Below are 15,765 nucleotides of genomic sequence, written 5' to 3' on the forward strand. Positions count from 1 at the left end.
GTTTTAATGCTCTTCAACTTCCAACTATTTTAATTATCTTCAGAGTACCACTTATGGGTCTTATGGGTGTTGAAGACCGTACTGTGACCTATAATGGTTTACGTTTATAAATTTTGACTTGGATGGAGAGTTGTCTCATTGGCACTCATACCACATCTTCTTATATCTACTTATGTAGCAGAAACACGCATCTGGCGTACTTTTATTACAAGCTTGGTATCTTTGGATGAGGTTTTGCAAATAAGGGGACGACTATTTGATTTTCTGTGGAGAAATAGGCAGTAGGAGGATTGTGAAAATTAATATCAGAGTCTAGTCAAGGATGATTACTCCATAAGTAGAAACAGAAAACAGCAAACATGATCAGCAATACAAGATCGTCAATAATACCAAAAGAACAAAAGAACAAAAGACCAAATCCATTGGATGACTCGGTATATTTATGTATTGATCTCAAATGACGGCAGCCATGTAGATTATATAAATATATACGAAAGCCTAATAGTTTAACCAAACAAGGTGATAGTTATTTCCACCCTTAAAATTGTATCAACACAAAGATTTGATTTTTAAGTAATCTCGCGAGAAACGAACTTACAACATTTTTATACATCCTTCGACGACGGACATGCGCCAAACAATTAAAAAACAGAGGTTCTAACCACTACACAAGATCCAAAGGGGAAGTTTCACTGGGGTAGTTTTACCTTTGCTCGTCACGAAAGCTTTCTAAAAGTTCTTTTCTGTTACATACACGTTGTTAGATATGGTCAGGAGTTTTAATTACTATGATTTCAATCCGCTGCAGGCATAAGGATATATCTATAATTTATATAGATACCAACACAATTTTCAAATTCTATTTATATATTATCTGCCTATGATAGTGTATTAACAAATGACTGCAACTTACACATCAGATCTTTAGAGATACACTAAAGATGCAAGAATAATTGAATTATAATATATAAAGTCGTAATAGTTTAAACAAACAATGTCATAGTGATTTCCACCCTCAAAACCGGATTTAAAAACAGATTTGACATATATCCCATATATCGTAAAAAGTAAAATATCAAAAATACCGAACTCCAAGGAAAATTCAAAACGGAAAGTCCCCTATCAAATGGCAAATCAAAAGCTAAAAAAACATCAAACGAATGGAGAAACAACTGTCATATTGATTAAACATAGTTTTATAGCTAGATAAACCTCTCACTTGTATGAAAGTCGCATAAAACACCGTTATATTGACAACAATGTGTGAACAAAACAAACAGACATAATAGGTAAAAATGTCAAAAATAGGGGTAAAAGTAAATCATAAAACAAAAAAAAGCAAAAAACCTGGACAGTCCAGTTACGACTAGAATGAACTCTTATGTGAATACTTTTTCTATTTTACGAAATTTTCCTTTGATCTTACTGACTGATAATTTCCTTTCTCAGGACAGTAGAGTGATATGAAAGTCGACAAAGCGAGACATAGACATGGGTTTTCGGAACGGGGTTGACATATGTTTAGGTTTAAGCCTAAATGATGTCAAGTGTGTATCCAAACCATATAACAAAGGAATACATCAGTAGATTGTTTTAATGTGTTGTACTTCATATATAATAAATAGTATGTGTATTAATTTTATTATCTACATATATAAAAAGAAGAAGATGTGTTATGCTTGCCAATGAGACAACTCTCCACCAGAGACCAAATCACATAGAAGTTTACCAATATAGGCCACCGTACGGCCTTCAACAATGAGCAAAACCCACATCGCATAGTCAGCAATAAAGGGCCCCTAAATGACAAATGTAAAACAATTCAAACTAGAAAACTAACGTCTGTATGTATTTGAAGCGAACATCCTCAACGATTTATACAATGGATATTTTTATCTGTCAACACATGTTACCATACCACAAAGCTTAGTTGGTAGAGTAATTTGCGGGCTGGTCACACTGTAGATGGTGTTATAACACTGTAAGGTTGAATTCAAGAAGACTATTCATGAATATTTGAAAATCATATCTAAATAACAAGGTGTTAGTGGTACAATGTGCAGACTTTTTGGACCAAAAGGTTTCTCCTGCAAATTAGGACAAAACTACACCAAAAAAACAGGATATAAAATAAATTAATTAGACAGATTTTATAGAGCAAAAACACAGACACATAAACAAAATAAAGAAACCTATATTCATATATAAAAAAGTGGATTGATTATGTTGTGTCAACGTACACATTATTCAACAAAATAACAACGGGTTAATAAAGAATTGTTTTGTCTAACAGGTACTATAAAATTTTAAAATGAACAATATTGATTGACTTAGGTCTCTTTTCCAAGTCAATCATAACTTATGCTATGCACAGTATTGAAATGAATATTTTCCTGTTGGTGTTTTCTTTGTACTAGGAGTATTTCGAAGAAGTGAAAACCTGTTTGGGTCAGGTGGTATATTCAAAAGAGTTAACATCTTGCTTATAAATGTCAGTTACAACATATATATTTCTCTTCATAGCATTTTCTTACCGTATGAACCGGGTAATGGCTTGTAAGCCCCAGCGCTTGCACCTGTAACGATAAATAATTCAGTTCTGCAGAATAATACGCAACGAATTTGTAGGTAAACTTATCCATTTTATAAAAATAAAATTATTATTACAAGCTTTGTATCATTCAATGAAAATGTTACATATTCAATATGCAGTAAGACAACACGATATGAATATTTTTATTTTTATTTTTAAGTTGTAAATAAATGTTACTGTCAAAGTAAGACTAAATGTTTTTATGCATGGAAATCATACACAGATTTAAGTCAATAACCAATCAAAAAATAGAACTACAATTATCTCAATTCTAATGCAATACTTTTCTGCCTCGAACACCCCGTAAAAGTTGTGAAATTTTCCTGAAATTTGAATATCATAGATCTAGAGTCTGAATAATTCACCTATCCATAAAGTCAAATTATTATTCAGTACTATACGTAATTCGTTTTGGTCAAATATCATAAATTGTTCATATTTTTGTGAAAGTTTTGCATCCTTATAAGAACACAGTAGCTACGGTTTTCACAAATATAAGTTGAAAATTTACAAAAAGAATACAGTACATTTTGTACATAGAATACAAACGGAATGAATTTTCGGGCTAACCTTAGCGTTGTTTTCTCGAGATTTTGTTTTCTATTACCAAAAAGTTGAAATTTTATCGGTCCGACAAAACTCCCGTTTTAAACCAGCCTATATTCATATAATCTGATTAATGCATAGGAGTACATACTTCTATTGAATAATAAAACGTGTGAACCAAAACAACAAGGAATCATTGCAGTCAAACAAATTTCACGGATTCGGCTCAAAACTGATGAAGTCGTATAGATATTTTAGCGAGATAAGACAGGACTTCGATAAATATCATTACAGAAACAGTTGGTATAGCGAAGTTGTTTAAGCTTAACTCCCTCAGGCAAAGTTGACCTAAAATAGATTTGGCAATTTTTTTATGTCCTTTTTGGTCGTATATCTCTTCAACTGTTTCTATTCTTTATCATCCTTGGCTTTCAAATACTCGGCTTTGAACGTTCCTGATGAAGGTAAATCCAGAAAAGCGATTCGGACGCATGAAATTTGTAACGTGTTGTTTTCAGTTTTTAACTATAGCACGTGGAAAATTGAAATTTATCTATATTGAATAATTCGTTGTCTGTATTTTACGACATTTCCAGCACTATTGGTTAAACCCCGGTGGTAAGATTTTATTGGCGGAGGAATCCTGAGTGCTCGGAGAGAACCACCGACTTTCCAAATGAAAACCGACAATCCTAGTCTACTTAGATTGGTGCCACGTCCGGGATTCGAACTCGCAGCCTCTGTAATGACAAGCTAGTGATACAGTCAATGAACTACTTAGAGCACTAGGCAACCGAAGCCCCCTTCTTTACCTATATAAATGTGATAAGCAGAATGACCCAATAAAAGAGACACAACAGAATAAAACGTTGAAATAAAAAAAAAGAAACTGCCAAAAACAGACATAAAAATGCATTGCATAAATTAACTTGAACAAATTATTTTTAGATAATTAATAAGTTCAAAAAGGGGAAGTCCATAAAAACTGGAATAATCAAACGTAATTTCACCAATGGAACGAGTGAAAAACTGTCATATTCCTAACCAGACATTTTTCGAAAAAACGGTGGGTTGAACCTGGTTTTATACGTACTTGTATAATAGTTCAGGCTTATTGACAAAATTGGGTGAGAAACCCAAACAGACATAATAAGATGACATGACAATAATTGGAATCCAGCAGGCTCATTAAATTTGTAGTTTCTTTAAATCTCTAGATTGGGAGGATATAATATGGGAACCAATCAGTCACATGTTTAAGGACTGTTCATATTCCACTCACCTATCTATGTAAAAGAGAACTCCGAAGAAGCAAACTACCTTTCAGGACAATAATTGTAATTCTCACAATGACAAAGAGGATGTCGTTACCTCTGTCAATCAATTAGGTAGCACAGAAATGTTGATTTTTAATGCTGTGAACTAGGATCAGCATGTGAATTGTTGACAGCGGAGCCCAAGTCACCATTTTAAGTGATAAATTTTTTGCTAAACGAAGTAGCAAACACCAACGACAAGCAATTCATAGAATTCAGAATATATGTTAGTATTTGTGATTATCGAGCGAATATGAGATTATATTTCAGCAAACTCTTCTGAGAAACGTTTCCTGCGAAAGATATGGTAGACATATTACTTCAGGCAAAATTTATTTCCCTATGGTATTTCGTGGGTGTCTTTTACAATGTCAATTACACCAACTTTATTATTATGTATTTATATACACTTTATTTTACTGTGAGTATAGAGTATTACAAGATGTATTTTGATCTTGTACAATACCTTGAGTGCTGTCAAATTAGTAATAATCGTAGATGTGTACTTTTGCGACAAAATGACACCCAAATAAAAATGTGTTTGTTGTTTGATGACTTCCGGTTACAGGCTGCGACAATGCGGTGTTTCAAGAAGCCAAAAAATGATGAAATAAGTGTTTTAAGCCCATAAACGTAATCTATACAAACTCTTACCTTTGAAACAACCAAAATGGCATCAAACTCACCAAAATCTAATCCAAACAAGAATATCCATTACACCAAGCACTCAAGCAAACCAAGCGACAATAAAGCTCGAAAACAGATTCTGTTTTAGCATGGAGAAGGGTTCTTCTAATGAGATACTTTTTGAAATTGGGTCAAAACGAAGCGACAAAAATCACAAGGAAATATTATGATCTTAAATCAAGGTTTGTCACCCTAAATGGTGAGCGGAAGACTTTCGAGTGGAAAATTCCGATTGATAAACTATTTAATTCTTCAGTTGATATAACAATAAACAAGAAAACATATGTGTCATTTCTATTTTCTACACAATCTATACAGCTCTAATAAAAGGGAAAAGTACAGAATTTTGGTTGAATCGTGATTTTGACAATATAGATCAAACATTAAAAGACATCATCCAATTACGACATAAGGGAGGTAACTCTAGTCAGATTGACAAACTAATTCATGAACTTAGCTTTCCTTCTGAATTGATTGATATGACAGGAACAGATAGTCAAAATAACTCTCTTAATGACTCGAAAACAGAGGTAGAGAGAACAGAAAAATCAGGGATTAATGTTTCTGAAGATGAAATTTTAAAAACTGACAATAACTCTGAAATGCATAGTGCCACAAGTAACAAACCTCCAACCTTACATGTAGATAACTTCAATAACATTCAAAGTAATGACAAAGATGAAACTACTGAAGAAAGGAGTCAAATGAAAGATAGACTAATTAGATAGAGCGAGAATATTTGTATTTTAAATTCTTCTTAAAAACCCTTGAAAGTAAACATACTGAATCAGATACACAGCTACAAAGAATTCATAACATTTGTATAAATGACCTGCAAAAGGTAACAGATATTGAGTCTATTAAGCCAGAGATGGAAAAACTAAGTACTGTTGTTGTAAGAATGGAAGCTGAAAGAAAGCAACATATAAATAAACCACAAACATCATCTTCAGTAAAAGAGAATAATAATTTGAAAGAACTAGAAAACAATTTAGTTGAAGTTGAAACTAGTCTAAGCAGGACAAATCAAGAATGACAACATCTTAAGGGTATAGGTGTAGAAATGTCAGAACTGAAGCATACTTTAGTAGATTTAAGTACAGACAAAGTTGCAAAGGTGGTTGAAAAAGAAGCTTCTCAAATAAAACAACAGTTGAATGAAACCAAACAGGAGATTGCAACCTGTGTTAAATTAGTTCAAAACAGAATTAATGATGAAGGTATAAGAGAACATACCAACTTAGATAGATCAAAAAGTGAAAGTAAGCAATAAGATAGTGAACACGAGAGTTTATCAACCTCCTTAAATAGTCCAAGAAGATTTGCTTCTCAGGTGTATGATAAAAATAAAGTACATATATGGATTATAAGATACTCAATTATTAAAGACTTTAAAGCAAAACTCATTTATAGGCAAAAGAACGTTAAGTTAACTACATTAAGGGACAAGACAATTTTCGGTGCTCGCCAACTTTTAAAGGATAAATCTTTTGAAGTAGCTAATATATTATTTCAGATAGGATCAAATGACCTACAAGAAAAAAACAGCCGAGGACGTGATTGAAGATGCTAGGCTCTTAATTATTGACCCAAAAAAGCTGTACCTTGACCGCAACATTATTATCAGTGAATTATTACAATGCTTTTATCGAAATCGAGAAGACTCAATTTATTATGAAGAAACGCGACAAAAATACAACAGATTATTATCAGATTTAAGAGAGACAGAAAACCTAAAATTAGTCAAAAGTAAACAATTACAATATTAAGATTTTACTGATGGTATTCACTTAACAGATTCTGGAATGAGAAGTGTATAAAATGCTATAAAAGGGTTACAAATCCCCTTTTAGGGATTCAGTCTACTCAAATGAAAGATAATTATTAGTTCAATTATCAACAAAGAATCAATCGTGTTGGAGAAAGATCTTAACATAAACTGAACTTATATCAGGAAGCCAGTACAAACTCATCAACAGTTCGGACAAAATTGGAACGAACAGAGAAAATCTCAGGAACAATACCAACATTCTACAAGATAATTTATAAACAATAGAAGTGGTAACAACTATATAAACAACTAAAGTCGATACCCACCAAACTTTAAGTCCAACCATGAAAACAGCCTATATGCCTCTCCAGAAGGTAGTGTGGTTAACAATATTGAATTACTCGAAATGTTACTTAGAACACTGAAGTACTAAAATCAGTCAGTAAAATTCTTATGGTGTAAACAATGCACCTTCGTTTTAGTTATTTGTTTTGTCTGCAGGATAAAGAAGTCTGTATTTATTTTAATTGTGTTGGTGAAGTTGCCATTTTTCTTGTTTATTGAAATCTCACATACAATTGATATTTTTTAATGTATGTTAGCCAAATTGAAAACATGAAGCAAAAATTCCCCCCTCCCCCAGTGCTTTGCACCTGCACAACATTGTAAAATAAAAATACAAATTAAGTTTGTTAAGTTTGTTGGTGGACAAAAAAAGAGAAAAGAAGATAAATAACTGTGAAAAACATGTGGTTTATTCTATTTCATGATTACAGTTTTTATATATTTTTTTACAAACATTATATTGAAAATCACAAATTTATTACTCATATATAGCTGTATTGCACAGTTTATGAGAAGAGTTGCTTCCCTTCCATCAGTAAAAAATAAAGTTAAACCAAATTTGTAGACATACAATATGTTGAATAATACTGAAGCTTATTACTAAATCAACTGTACAGAATTATTAAAACGTTCTTTATATTTGATTAATTACCTTTTATGCAATTACATGTTGATCTATCAGTAAAGAAAATATAGAAAAATATAATAATATGACAGAGTTGTTCCCCTTTTGACAGGAAAGAAATTTTAAAGTTTATTAAGTAAAAGAATGTTGTTTTTTGTTTGTTTTTGTTGTTGTTGTTTGTTAAATCATAATAGTGAGTTTTGCCAAGTAAATAAATCAAGATGTATATTTCTTCACTGAATATGTTTTTTCTCAACATTTTTTAGAATTAATTGCTTATTTGAATAGACATAATAGATATGTTAAAGGGGCATTAGCTACGAGATATAAAAAAAAAAAAAAAATATGATTTTTTTTGTTCAGCCATTTATGAAAGTGAAATAGTGAAATAATAATTCGCTTTTAGCAGCCAGTTTAGTTCAAATTTGTCAAAATAAGCTAAGAAACATCGCTGATGAATTATTCACTTGCAAGTGAATAATTCGACCTCATTTAATCCGTAATTCGTGTGACCTTCAATTTAACCCATTAGTTACAGATTGGTTACGCATGCATTAGTCGTGTTCAGCCATTAAAAGGAAAAGAATGTCGACATTGAAAGTGAAACAAAGGTGAACCATTTCGTTGACTGATTCGATCCACCAAAAATTATTCTTATACAGGTAAAAACAATGATTAACTTATTTTTTTAACCTATAACATGAAATCAAACAGACCTAGAAAAGTCCAATTGCACGAGGTCGATATCTTTTAATATTTTTGTTTATATCGGGTTATGTGACCGTCGGCAGTCTTCCGAGGTCATCTCGATGGTTAATTAGATGGCGGCTAGACTGAAATACACACGAAATGCTGATATATATTATCGAGTCTATGCATTGTTAATTGTTTATTTCAGACTTATTGTAATTTGGATATGCGTTTAAGTGTGTTAAAAATTAAATATGAGAATATAAGTAAAATCGGTGAACATGAATTTGACAGCTAATGCCCCTTTAAGCCTATATGGTTATACATTCCTGCTACATGTATATATATATATACATTTTTCGCTATAACTAAAAGACAAATTGGATATGCTTATGGGTTTAATATCACTATGTTTACATATATATATAAATAGATGAATAAAACAGTTTGTAATAAAATTAGCATATCATCTGTTCGTGGTCTTGCAGACAAAATAAATGATGATTTTTTTTACCAAAAAAAATTAAAAGTGATAAAAATATATTACTGGCAACATGGAAAGGTGATAGTAAAAAAACACAAATTCCAGGTTACATTTCCTTTTCAAAAATTAGAAAAAAGAATGAAAAAGCTAAACGTCACTGTGGTGGAATATTGATATACATCAATAAACATGGCTAAAGGGGTGTCTTATGAAAAAAATGGGTCATCATCAAATAATAGAGCTTGGCTCAAACTTGATAAAACTTTTTTGGACTACAGTTTGATATTTTTATCTGTGCTATATATATACCACCAATAAATTCCACACACTATGACAATGACTATGAATATCTACAGTCTGAAATTAGTAAATTTTCTTATCTTGGAAAAATTGCACTTATTGGAGATTTTAATTCAAGGATTGTAAAATCTGCAGACTTTATTAATAATGATTCTCTAGATTTAAATGATTTAAATATGATTAATTTACTCCCAGAAGATTATCTTATCGATCAAGTTATTCCTAGAATTAATGAGGACCCAGTTCTAAATATTCAGGGTATAAATTTACTGGATATATGTATGTCTGCAAGACTTAGAATATTAAATAGAAGATTCATTGGTGATTCATTAGGATACTTTACATGTATTACTCCTAATGGTTATAGCACAGTTCATTATGCAGTTGTGAGTGAGAGTCCCTTGTCATCAGTTGAATATTTCAGAAGTGGAGATTTTACTTATATTTCCGATCATGTACAAATTGAGTTTTTCCTTAAATGTAACATAGATAATGTAAATTTATAACACAAATTACCAGAAGATTTTACTGATATTGTATCATACAAGTGGAACAAGAAATCTTATGATTTACTTTTACAGTCTAGAAACTAATGCATTAGGGACCATATTATTGATTTTGAATTTAAACTATTTGCTCTCTGCCAAGAAGGAATAGATGAAGCTTGTCATGATTTAACAGATATTTTATCAAAAATTACAGAAAAACTTGTAAATTAAAGAAATCAGTGAAAAATTTAAAAAATAAAACATATAAGAGGATAAATTGGTCAGATAATTCAGTGAAAGAGCATAAAAGTATTATTAATAGGGTAGGACAAGATTTAAGACCAAACCCATTTAATCTTAACCTCAAACAAAAATATTTTCAGTTACTTAAGTCCTTTAGAAAATTGATAAAAAAGAAAAAGTATGAGTACAAAAAAAAATCTCTTTGAAAAATTATCCAATATTTCCAATATTTCAGAAAATAATCCTCAAGAATTATGGAAAATTCTAAACTCCTTCAATCCAAAAAAATATAAAGATGAGGAGTGTGAAGAACCTTTGTTAAATTTCCATGATACCATGATCCATTTTCAGAACCAGGGCATGTGCATTGACCGGGATATAAACTTTAAAAATAAGATACAGAAAGAATTAAAGATTATAGAGAAAGACATGTCTGTAACTTTAGAAACTGACAAACAATCACATGCTCTGAAATTAAAGAAGTGTTATCAAAACTAAAGAGGGACCTCGGTGGCCAAGTGGTCTAAGTAGTTCTACTACTGTAATCACTAGCCAGTCAACACTGAGGTTGTGAGTTCGAACCCCGCTCGTGCGGGTGCACTTGACTCCAATCTTAATTGACTAGGATTGTCAGTTTTCCTATCGAAGGTCGGTGGTTTTCTCCGGGCACTCCGGCTTCCTCAACCAATAAAAACTGGCCGCCACGAAATAGCCCAAATGTGGCGCTTAAAAGTGGCGTTAAAACACCAACAATCAATCAAAACTAAAGAAAGCCTCCGGCCCTGATAATATAGTATATGAAGTAATTAAATACAGTAGCCCAGTTACATTAAAATCTTATTTTAAACTTTTTTGATTTAATTTTAAAAACTGGTTATTATCCAAAACACTGGAATTCATCTTTTATTATATTAATATTCAAATCTGGAGATAAATGTCATCCTGGCAACTATAGAGATGTTTCTTTAATCAACTGTCTGTCTAAAATATTTAGTAGTATCCTGAACAATAGACTTAAAATGTTTATGATAAATAAATTTTCTGCATCTCAGTTTGGTTTCAGGGAAAACCATAAGACATCTGACAGTTTGTGTATATTGAAAACTTTGATTTATAAATATTTGCAGAAAAATAATAAAAAAGAACCTTCACTTATATTTGATAATGTCTCATCTCCATTTTTTTAAATACACAGAGAAGTACGTCAAGGCGACACAATCAGTCCTACATTTTTTAATACTTTTATTAATGATATAAATGATATATTTTTAGATGAACAATGTAGACCACCTAAACTAGTTGATTCAGATATGAATAGTCTTCTCTTTGCAGATGACATAATTTTACTTTACTAAAGATGGGCTCCAAAATAGTATGAATAAATTATCCCAATTAAATATCTGTGATAAATGGCATTTAACAGTAAACATAATGAAGACAACAATCTATGTTATTTCAGAAAAAAACTGCAAAATAGAAAAACCATTTATTGAATATAAAATTCAAATGATTGACAATGTTAAAGAATATAAATTTCTTGGGTCAGTTCTTAGTAGAAATGGTAATTTTAACTCTAGAATTAATGATCTAGCCCAGAAAGCTAGGAAGATTATATTTGCTTTATATTCCCGATTTACTTCTCTGAAATTGATTCACAAAATACTGACTTTATGAGTTGCACTAACAAAAAAAAATACAATATATACTCAATCCAAAAATAAACAGGCACAAAATCTATGTTCCTTTTTAAAACAGTCAATGGAACTGAGGACAAGGGACTGTTGATTAACTGATGGTTAAAAGATTTGTTGTATATATGTTGTAATTTGTATTTTGTTTTGTCACTATCTTATATACTTTATAACAATTGATATATATATATATATATTATATATGAGTGTATTTTGGTTTTTTTTCAGTTTGTCACAAACATGTTTTAATTTGCTTATATGACAATAAAGATTATTATTTATCCTTAATCCTTCAAATGGCATTAGCTCCGAATTAGATTAAAAAACAAAACATGATTTTGTTCTGTTTCAATCATTTATTAAAGCAGAATATAGAAATAATATCTCGCTTTCTTTTAGTAGTCAGTTTGGTACAATTTCGTCAAAATCAGATAAAAAAACATCGCTGATGTATTATTGGCTAGCAAGTCAATAACTAAACATCATTTGAATCTATATTCATGTAGCCTTAAATTTGAACTTTAGTGGAGATGGGTTGCGCATGTGTTAAGCATGTGGTCGGTGTGTTCATTCATCCAAAAGAAAAGAATGTAAACATTGAAAAGCGAAACAAGGGAGCATTTCGTTGACTGATCCGGCCCACAAAATTATTCTTATACAGGTAAAAAGATGATTTAAATCTATTTTTAATCTATAACATGAAATCAAACTGTCCTAGAAAAATCGGCAGTATACGATTGCACGTGCTTGTTTGACTTTATTTATGTTTCAGACCATATGAGTATTTGGACCATACGCGTATGGTCATGACCATGTGCGTATACCCATATGGTCCGACTATACGCGTATGGTCGGACCATATGAGTATGGTCGTACCATATGAGTATTATACTCGTTTGGTTATCAACAGGGCGGACCATATGAGTATTTAGACCATATAGGTAGTTTTCAAATAAATGCTAACTTCCTTTGCAGGAGAACACAGCTCATTCTCCGAACCAAAATCGTCATGAGTTACTGATTCCTTAATCTTACATATTGTCTTGGTGTATCTGTTATCTTGCCTTCGCTAGAAACAATTTCGAGATTTTTTATCTTGTCGACCTTTTTGTCGATCTTTTCGTCCGCAAGTGAAACCACAGGCGTTTTGGACATGGACTTTTTTCACTCTTTTTGTTTTGTTTAAGGTGGATAGGGGGTCTTCATTAATATCCATAGATTTTTTTGATAATTTATCAAAATGTAGTTTATATCATGCTTTTTCAAAAATATAATAAAAAGTATGGATCACCGGGCTCTTATTAACGCAACAGGTTGTGCAAAATTGTCATATTTTATATAGATTATTCATGGAAAACACAACTTTGCGTGATAAAAGAAAACTACACCATAGAATTGTAAGATAAAATATGAGAAGATAGTCCTTATAATATGCTTTCAGATAAGAAAAAGAAAAAATGGGGTCACCGGACTCGTTTTTTTGCTATATAATAAAATAGGTAAATTCACAACACATTCTATTATAAAGGTTATTTTATCTGAGTTATCTCCCCATCTATCTGAGTTATCTCCCCGTATGTGGCAAAGTTGGAAAATAAATGAATCAAACACAAATATTCCGTTTTTTGTAAAATACAGCCGTAAATATGATAAAACACATAATTTTCGATAGTTACACGAAAAGTCTTACACATGAATTACATACTACTCTCGAAATTTGCACATTTCATTAAAGATACAGACCGATTGTTATCTGCTATTTCAAAATCCAAGATAGAGGAACCCACCCTAGCTACCTTAAATCATTATTTCAGAAACAAAATTTCTTCTTATCTCAACTTATTTCATTTAATTACTGTGTTATTTCTCCTTTTCATACGATTTCTGTGTTTCTGTAAGATCGTATAAATATAGGAGCAAGAATATATTAAATAAGTAAAAACAATTTGAAATATTTGAATAATAATAATTTAATAAAAACACCAAAAGAAATTTAAAAAAAGAAAAGAAAGAGGGTTCAATGACTAAAACTCCTGTGAGTTAAGCAATTGACTTCTTAACAGTTCATTTAGATATTTCTTGAAGTTATTTTCACAAGTCGTCACGCTGCGTTTCGTACAAATGTAAGGACAAATCAATAATGACCATGTAAAACTGATTTCACTTTAAATCTTATTTGTAGGTAAAATTCACTTTATCTCATTAATCATGTAACCATGATTACAGAGTGATTGAATAAGTAAACGTTTCATTTTCAGAAACTCTTGATTTATGGGACACCTTTTAAATGTTCATCGTGTTAATTAACCGGACCATACGCGTATGTTCCAAATACTCATATGGTCCAGAACATTTATATTTAGGTTTATATTGTGTTATATCTATACCATCGGCAGTCTTTGGAGGTAATCTAGGTGGATAACTAGATGTCGTGTAGTCTGAAATACGCACGAATCGAAGGCACGTTATAACGAGTCCATGCATTGTTATTTGTTCTTTGGACATTTTGTAATTTGGATATACATTTTATTATGACCGTTCCACTGGACGTTAAGCAACCAACAATCAATAGTATGACCGTTTTATTGCGAACCAAATGAAAGTTTTCCACAGAGTCATCTCCACTTAGTCAAGGTATTTAAACTTTTGTCAGTTCACTTGTCCCATTTAATAAATACAATAGCTATTGTTCTCTGTGTAGTTTATTCACAGGGACCTTTAAAATTCTAGAAATCTATCATTCATTAATTAAATTACCTGACCAAAAAAAATATCTTCTTTGTTGATTGAAATACATGTATAAACTACAAAACTGCATGTGATGTTGAATTTATTCAATATCAATAATATATTTTCAATCTGTTTTTTGTGATTGTTCAGTTATAGAATACATTTAAGAAGGCCTTAATTTAAACATCATCATTTTCCAGTTTTTATTTGTCAAACACACAAAAAAAAACTATATTTCAATACTGTAAATTCAGAAATTATTGTGTGCATTTATTATTGCGACTTTGTCATTTTAGACTAAAATGCGATTTAATTTTTGCGATATTGAGAAAAATCCTGTTTAATTTAAATAAAAAATTTCAAAATGCGAGTTTAAATTATTGCGATTATAACCCTGTCGCATTTTTCGCAATAATTTCTGAATTTAAAGTATTGAAAATTTTGTCAGAAATCAACTTTTAATTTTTGTATCAGTGTTTATATTGAACAAATTGAAAATGTATTGATGATATTGAAAAAATACAACACCACATGCAGTTTTGTGTGTCCTTATTTAGTATTGGTACATGTATTTTCATCATTGAAAGTTAAATCTTTTGTTCAGGTAAATTAATCAATGATGATGTAAATTAATCAATGATGATGTAAATTAATCAATGATGATGTAAATTAATCAATGATGATGTAAATTAATCAATGATGATGGATTTCTCTTAGAAGAATTTTAAAGGTCCCATTGAATAAACTCCACAGAGAACAATAGCTATTGTATTTATTAGATGGGACAAAAGAACTTACAAAAGTTTAAATCGACAGGTAACCTTCAAGTGAAGCTGTGGAAAAGTATCATTTCTTTCGCAATAACGAAATAGAATTTGGATCAAATCGATGACTATGAATGCGAGAGCTAATGCCCTTTTAAACTACACCTATAATGTTTCAGTTGACGCCAGAATTTTTTTCAAAATTACTCACCAAGAAGCTTCGTTTGTAAAATAAAACGACCATGATTTAAATTTTTTGACTGATTATTTGACATAAAATGCATTTATGATTGCGGCACAAGTTTGTTGATTATAAAAGAAAATGATAATTTATGCTTATATCTATGACAACAGCATAAGCCTTGAATTTATTTTTCCAACAAAAAAGATTTTTTAAGTTTAAATTTATAGATTAAAAATGTATGGTCAGCATGAAATATGGCCAGTATGAAGCATGTTCAAGAATACAACATTATGTTCTTCGAACCACAG

General features: G+C 30.9%; 1 protein-coding gene across 6 annotated transcripts in view; it reads right to left on the bottom strand.

Annotated features, from left to right (window-relative positions):
- Nucleotides 1-15,765, bottom strand: part of LOC127734987 (adhesive plaque matrix protein-like) — a 37,339-nt gene that overhangs the window by 12,104 nt on the left and 9,470 nt on the right. For all 6 annotated transcript variants that reach the window (XM_052245046.1, XM_052245045.1, XM_052245044.1 and 3 more), the window contains exon 3: nt 2,535-2,576. In XM_052245046.1, coding sequence (XP_052101006.1) covers nt 2,535-2,576 — 42 coding nt within the window. The remainder of the gene's footprint in view (nt 1-2,534; nt 2,577-15,765) is intronic.

Source organism: Mytilus californianus, unplaced genomic scaffold, assembly GCF_021869535.1.
Source record: "Mytilus californianus isolate M0D057914Y unplaced genomic scaffold, xbMytCali1.0.p SCAF_3, whole genome shotgun sequence".
In the NCBI taxonomy this organism is placed as follows: Eukaryota; Metazoa; Mollusca; class Bivalvia; order Mytilida; family Mytilidae; genus Mytilus; species Mytilus californianus.